Source organism: Arachis hypogaea, chromosome 1 (genome assembly GCF_003086295.3).
Source record: "Arachis hypogaea cultivar Tifrunner chromosome 1, arahy.Tifrunner.gnm2.J5K5, whole genome shotgun sequence".
In the NCBI taxonomy this organism is placed as follows: domain Eukaryota; kingdom Viridiplantae; phylum Streptophyta; class Magnoliopsida; order Fabales; family Fabaceae; genus Arachis; species Arachis hypogaea.
Genome location: NC_092036.1, coordinates 86,482,017 through 86,489,937, shown reverse-complemented (window position 1 = coordinate 86,489,937; position 7,921 = coordinate 86,482,017). Strand labels below are relative to the sequence as shown.

At 33.1% G+C, this 7,921-nt stretch overlaps 1 protein-coding gene across 2 annotated transcripts; it reads left to right on the top strand.

The window, feature by feature from the left end:
- The first annotated feature begins 5,486 nt into the window (after positions 1 to 5,486).
- Positions 5,487 to 7,657, top strand: LOC112695541 (uncharacterized). Of its 2 annotated transcripts, none has more exons than XM_025747920.2 (5): positions 5,487 to 5,922; positions 6,016 to 6,261; positions 6,899 to 6,980; positions 7,121 to 7,335; positions 7,437 to 7,657. In XM_025747920.2, the coding sequence occupies exons 1-5, from the start codon at positions 5,705 to 5,707 to the stop codon at positions 7,555 to 7,557; spliced, it is 882 nt and encodes a 293-aa protein (XP_025603705.1). In that variant the 5' UTR covers positions 5,487 to 5,704; the 3' UTR covers positions 7,558 to 7,657. The 2 variants fall into 2 exon arrangements, with proteins under 2 accessions (XP_025603705.1, XP_025603696.1); XM_025747911.3 differs by having other exon boundaries at positions 7,085 to 7,335.
- Positions 7,658 to 7,921: the final 264 nt, after the last annotated feature.

Here is a 7,921-nt window from a genome sequence, read left to right as displayed (position 1 = left end):
AAAGAGGATGCTGCTGCACACCAGAGAAAGAGAGAGAGAAAGAGATTGAACAGAGAGAGTAAGATAGAGGGAGAAGGAAGCACGCGACGGAGAAGGAGGCACTACTTGCGCCGCCGTACCTCGACCCTATCGATGGAGAAGAGGCCACTAAGTTGCCATTGTCGTCGCCGTCGATGGAGACGACGCCGCCGAGGAGTAGAGAGCCCTTATTTTGCGCCAGTCACGACGAATCTGCCACAGTTATTGCTATCTCGCTGCCACCGAAGGTCCATTGCCGCCGTGCTCATCGTCTTGTCCGCTTGCGGAACTGCCAGAGGCCGGCATTACCGCTGCCTAGGTCGCGGTGGTCCAAACTGCCATGGATGGAACTCACCGGAGTTGCTCGGGGGTTTCCGCCACTCCTTTTTGGTTTTTTTCTTGCTGTGCCACCGTGCCTAGTTGTCGAAAGCAGTGCTGAAGTCACCGGAGTCAACTGCTGGAGCTGTGGCTGCTCTATTCTTGGTTCCTTTTGAGTACAGTAAGTGTCTCTGCTTCGAAAACCCTTATCGTTATCATTCTATTATTAGTTATTAAGGATTTCTCAACGTTGATGTCATAGGGTTGAGTTTCAATTTTTGCATGGTGCGTTTGATGACTGCTTCTACTGCATGGATGGTCGGATTTGACACTGCCGCTACGAAATCAAAGTTTTATGGGTTTTGTCGCGTAGTTAAGTTGCAATCGAGGTAGGGACATTTTTTTTAAACTCATTTTATTTTCAAGAATTGTTATAAATCGATATTGATACAAAAATATACTTTTGGTAATTATGTAAATATTATGGATTAAACTGAGTTATTTTGGATGAATGAAATTGTTTGTTTGATTGATTTATTGATTGATTGAGAAAGCTGAATATTTTGATTAGTTGACTGATGTTGTTGAATTGGTTTTTCTTGATTTACTAGAAGAGATTTAATATTGAAATTTGGTTTGATTTTGGAAATGAGTTGATTTTGAAAAGATTTAATATTGTAATTGGTTGAATTTTGAAAGAGATTTAATATTGGAATTTGGTTTGATTTTGGAAATGATTTGGTATTTGGAAATGATTTGATACTGGAAATGGTTGAGAGATGTTTGGATGGAACCCTTTAACGATGGTAAAGTCCGAGTTATAGGGGAAGTGTTATCGAAATTTTTATAAGCTTGCACGAAAGTTAATAATAATAATAATAAACTTATTTTGTTTTGATTTTGATTAAAGAATTATATTTTGAGTTTGATTTATTATGAAAAAAAATATATTTTGAGTTCGTTTTATTACGAAAAGAATTATGTTTTGAGTTTGATTAAAGAACCACATTTTGAAGAGTTTTAGTGAATTCAAAGTAATTGAATTTTGATTAGTAAAGAGAGATGATTTTTAAGTTTTTTGGGAAGTTAGTAAATTTGAGAACAAGTTTCATTTGATTACTTTTAATTAAAGGATTAATTGAAGAATTATTTTATTTGATTTGGATTAATTAAGGAAAGAACTATGTTTTTAGGATGTTTTAGTTGATTTAATGTATTTGTTTAAGAATGAAAATGATTATGTTCAATGACTCTCGTAAAAACTTCGTAAGTTTGATTAAAGAAATGGTTTTGAAGTTAATTTTTAGGAGTTTTTAGTGTTTTTAAGAGCTATTGAATTTAATTGATGAAACAAATAATTTCTGAGTTTTCTTTTGGAAATAATTAAAACTTGGGACTGAAATTTGGAATCGATTTTGGAAATTTCATTGACTCAAAAATGAGTTTATTTGATTGATTTAAATTAAGAAGTTATGATTTAAGGATTTTACTGATTTTAAAGATTGAGATTGGTTGTCGTCCCCCTAAAGTCTCGAGATGCTGCCATGGAGTTTAGTTAATAAAAGTGGTTTTGGTTTTAAAAAAAATAATTTGAGGAAAAGTGATTATTGGCGTGCGGTGAACTGAATGTATATTGCTATTGAAGTAACTGGGTAAGTTGAGATTAAGGATTCTCTCTCTTGCTGCGATAGACAAGTTGAGGTTGATGATTTCCTATACGGTGGACAAGGTTGAGGTTGGGGATTCCCTTGCTTGTCGCACCGAAAATTTGGATAGAAGGTCAAGGATTCCCTTCAGTTTAATTTTGTATTGTTGATTTTAATTTTGGTTATGTTTGACTATGTTGGATTCAATTGAGTTTTGGATTGATATGGTGAGGACAACAATTTTGTCCCTCTCACGTATAGGTACGTTGAGATTAAGGATTCTGAGGTTGATGATTTCCTCTCTTGTTGCCGTGGGAAAGCGGGATTGAGAATTTCTTCACTTGTTACATCGAAAAATTGAATGGAAAAGGTTGAGAATTCCATTTGATTCAATTTCTGGCTATGGTATGAACGGGTCGGGTTGAGGATTTCTTACCGTTACATCACAGTCTCTCTCTGACTGGAAGGTTGAGGATTCTTTTTGTGTTGAGAGACCATGTCCGGATTAGCTACTGGATGTGTCAGATTTTGATAGATTAATTGACACGTGAGCTTATGGCCCGTAGGACAGGCATGCATCAAATACATCTATGTGACATTGTTTGAGTGTGCATGTTGTATTTGGTTTGCCTATGTGAATATTTCATTGTAATTGCTAATTGTCGTACTTGCTGTAATTGCTCTTGATTGTGTTTAAACTTTATTACTTGTGATTGTGACTGTTTAGTTCGAACTATGGTGGTTAGAGTAGTGGTTTGATTAAGCTTTGGGATAGAGGCCGTGACTATTTATATTTTAGACCGAAGGCCGAGGTTGTGTTTATGTTGGGTCGGAGGCCGTGATTGGTCATGTTTGGACCAGAGGCCGTGATTGGTGAGTTTGGATTGATTGATCCTTTAGTATATATTGAATGTTATGTGATTCATCGTGAATGCAACTTTTTATAAAAATTAAGATATGCAGTTAGATTTTTGGATTTATTTATATGTTGATGTTTGGATTTATTCATAAGACAAATGATAATAATCACTGCAATTGAAATCAGTTTTTTTATACGTATCCTCTTATGACAATTTCTAAATACTTCTTATTGAGAACCAGCGAAGACGATGTTCTCACCCCCTACAAGTTTCGCTTTTCAAGATGGACGAAGAGTTTAAGGAGTTTCTTTTCGAGCATCTGATTGTTTTCTATATTATTGTATATACAATTATAGTTTTTTCTCGCCTTTATTATTATTTTGTAAAAGGGATAGGAGTTATAATGATATGCATATATGTATATTTGTAAGTTACCTGTATAAGAAGTTTTGTATGTATATGTATATGTATGAGAATTGTGAATTGAATTGGGTTATATATGCACGCTAGATTGAAATGAAAAAGTATTTTCAATTTTTCAAAGAAAACAGCAATATAGTTTAAGCCAAAGGTTCCTACTCTATTAATAAATATATAGAAGTCATCGTAATATTTTAATTATCAGAATGGCGCAGCTAGAAGTATGACAATATGATAGTAAGGGTGTTACAATATCAATAAAAATAACTATCATTTGCATTAACAAAATGAATGATTATAAAAAATAAATGTGATTCAATATTAAGCCCTTATTTTATATTCTTACATCTCTTGCTTAGCAAAATAGAAATATTTGATAACTAAAAAGAATTAATAAAAAAATAATTAAAATTTGTCCTATTTAGTATTAATTAATTATTATAATAATTAAGGTACGTTTTGAAATTTTTTTTATTTTCTTAGTATTATCGTAATAAAAAATATTATTTATATATTAAAATTAGTCACTAAAATTAGTTATCATAAATATATGTGTAATTTAATTTATTTTTAATATATATTTTATATTTTAATATATATTTTATACTAATAATTAAATTTAGTAATTGATTTTAGTTAACATATTATATTTTTTTGATGAAACTAATTACACACCCTTAAATTACTAATAACAGACCATTTACATTATCTTATTAAAATATCCTATTTTTGTTCGTCTTTGAAAAAGTCTAGCCCTCACTTATTGACTTTAATAATAAGGGGCACGTGTAGTAGTAAGCGACAATTATTTCAAAGAGAATAATAGGAAGTCAGTGTTACTTTAATTATAAAGGAAAAGTATAGGGTAATAATATAATTATTATATTTTAAACACATTTATAAAGAGATATATTTAGAATATATATATCTATAAAGATATTTTTATTAGATACAGTTAAAAAAAGGTATTTTTATTAAATATATTTATAAAAACATTTTTATTAAATACAATTATAAACAAGAATCGGTAGAAATTAATAGAATTCTTGTTGGTAACTTAGCAGAATTGAATTATAAGATAGTGTGGGTGTATTTTATCCATCAAAAAATTGAAGTCTTGACATGAAAATGAAAGTGGCAGCCACTTCTCTAACTGGATTTTGGCACTAGAAGCGAACCAAGTATTGACAATTTAGCACTATAATCTATGATATTAGTGTTCTTCTATGTCTCCTTAATTCCTCTTAGGCCTTGAAAGCTGAAACTATAAACCATTACTGTCCTTTTCAATAAAAGAATATCAATTACAACAATATTACTAGTAATAATTCTATCAATAGTGGATAATTTTCTAAAAAAATCATGGTTAAGAACAAGAAGTCTAGAATGATTTCTTCTGCATTTTTGTTCTTTTCGCACAAATCTCGTACGTTATATACTAGTTTCATGAATCAACAGAGCTATCTCAAATGTAATTTTCATTACATAAAAGAGAATCTTTTTGTTGAAATATTTTTGAGGAACAAAAATTGTAAGCCATAAATTCTCGTTGAACAAAGAACCTTTAAGGTCTCTACAATCAAAATGGCATTCCACATGCTTCATTCATGCCTCTGGTGCGTATGGAATGAAGCAAACTGAAAGATGAAGTGTCCTCTTCAAATTCCACATTATAGACTAGATAACAATCAAAACTCCGGTATCAATTCATCCGATTTCCTGCAAAAACTAATCTGCCCAACCTATGATTAAAGTATGCATATTTTTATTATGGAAAAGTATAGGGAGCTAATGGTTTAAGCGTACAATATGTACAATGGAGGTTTAAGAAGTATCAGAGATATGACCATTAGTGTTAGAGTTCATGACATGGTATTAGAGTTCTAGATCCGAAAGGTCAAGGGTTCGATCTTTGGTGAATTCCAAAATTAACTTAAGTTTTTAGGATGAGTGATTTTATAACATGAGATGTTTATTATTCCTAGTATTCGGATGGTTATTCTGGATAGTGTGGGTGATGTTCATTTTATTCATAGACTAAAGGTTTAGCCCATTGTACACATTGTATACTTAGGCCATTTGGCTCCCTAGCACTACCCTTTTATTATTATAATCAATTAGCGGTGTCGCACTTTTTCAAAATCAGACAAAATCAAGGGTATTTTGGTAAGATAATGTAAATGATCTGTTATTACTTATTACTTATTAGTAAATGTGTGTAATTAGTTCCAACCTTTTTTTTCTTGCTAATTTTTTTATTTTTTATTTATAGAATCTCGATCCAACAATCACTGCCGTTGCGGCTTTCAAGTTTTGAGTGTGGTTGGGGATGGTCGATGGTGGTATCTAACTGGTGTGTGATGAGATGCACAGAATCATAGATAGATAAGGCTGTAAAACTAAGCTTGGCCATTAAAATGTAACTGCCGTCAAAATCATAAGATGCTCTCAACAAACCACCACACCCCTCAACCCCTCGGCCTCTCATCCCCACACCAACCCTCATCTCTTCCTCCCAACCACCTCCACTTCCACCTCCATCGCCGCCACCTTCTCACCACCGTCTCCCTCACTTTCACAACCCCGCTGCTGCCCGTTCTAGACCCGCCAGCCACTGCGCGCGGCCTTTTCCAGATGCCCCCTCCTCGCCTCACCAACCGGTACGGTGTTCCCCTCAAATTCATCATTTATCATCATTTAAGAGCTTTTGAAGGTAATAAAGTTTAATTGTGTTGTTGTGTTTGCACTGGAAGGTATTTTCTGGTGAGGGCAGGGGAGTCTGAGTTCGAGAGCATGGGAGTGATCAACACGAATCCGGTGGCGAAGACCTCCGTGGACAGCGGCTTATCGGAGAGAGGGAAGAAGCAGGCAGTAAGAGCAGCTTTGGACTTGAAAGAAATGGGAGCTTGTGACAAGAGCTGTTGGATATGGCCAGCTATAACTCAGAGAGCTTACCAGACTGCTGAGATCATTGCTTCTCTCAATGCCGTTACTCGCAGGTCATAATATCGTTACACACTCACTTTTTTATAGATGTTAGAATTATTTTTTATAAGCAACTTTAAGAATATTATATTACTTAAATCTCAAGAAAACTTAGTACAAGCACAATGATTGTATTATTTCTTCTGTGTTCACAACGTTCACAGTAAAATCAAATTCATGTATGTGTTTTACGTGATTCCTGAAACAATGGTGCAGAAAATCAGCCAATTATATAATATTAAAGTTTTTATGACTTAAATGTTTAGAATTCAACCATTCTTATATTCCAAAAAACCAAAAAAATAATACAAGACAAATAAAAAAAAAAAAGAAAATTGAAACAAAAAAATTGTGTAAACCTAAAAAAATGACTCTTACCTGGGAGTATATTATGAATATAACTATTTATGTGTTCCTTTTATAAGCTTATGCTCTTGAATAAAATAGTTTCATGATATATAGAATATATATTAGAATACAAAATATATCTCATAAAAAAATATAACATACATACAAAAAATGAGTTAAACAAATATATTTATTAATAACTAATTTGGTAGTTAAATCTTAGTATGCACATAACATTTTTTTCCTAAAAATACGTACCAATTCCTCAAAACTGAGCATACATGTCAATTTGTTTGATTTCAGTTTCATAGTCCCAGAGTACAGCTTTCTGGATGCTCGTGGATTAGGTGCCTATGAAGGAAAAAACCTGGAATCCGTTTCAGAAGTAGGAATTTTTTCCCCTCCCCATAGAGCAAAATAGATTATTTTGTCTTGAATTTGAATGTGAAGCACATTTGAGTAAGCATTTTTTTTTATATAACTTAGTAGTGGAATGATGTTAATTCAAGTGTGGGAATGCGGCAGATATATGCATCAGATAGTGTATCACCAAACAACAAACCTCCTCCAGTTGATGATGGAACACCAAATGAGAGTGTTGCAGATGTCTTTGTTCGTGTAACACAACTCATGTCAATTCTTGAAACTCAGTACTCTGGGGACACAGTTGTCATAGTCTCGCCGGATTCGGACAACTTGACAATCCTTCAGGCTGGATTGATAGGACTTGATCTTAGAAGGTAAACAGAATTATCCAAACTCCTATGATCTTGGTTTTAAGATTGTTAATTGGTTTTGTATTTAACATTCTGGTTCTTTTTCTTGCTCTCTTGAATTTCAGGCACAGGGATTTGTCTTTTGCACCTGGCGAAGTCCGATTCGTCGACACAAACGACATTCCTACTTACAAGCAGCCTGCATCTGCTGTATATAAATGTTTCAACCCACCAAATTGTAACTAGCTGAGGATAGGGAGAAAGTCACGTTGTAATTCTGTATAGTGTATACTATGTGCACATTAAGCTAATCCATTAAAAGGCTTGAAGCTATGTCATCTCTGAATTATATAAAGTGTTCAAAAACAATATCAGTTGATTTAAATTACAATTAACAGATTAGATCATAATTATTAGATTAAGTACAACCAGAACAGGATAATATGAGAAAGTAATTTGACTAATTCAAGGCTCATTGGTTTTGAGTGAATTCTCATCAATCCTATAATGTTAACAAGCTAGCAATGACTGTAGTTTTTGCCTTGCTCTAGTTTGCTCTATTAGATTATTGAACAAGAATTATGGCCTAATTGAATAGATTAAAGATAAT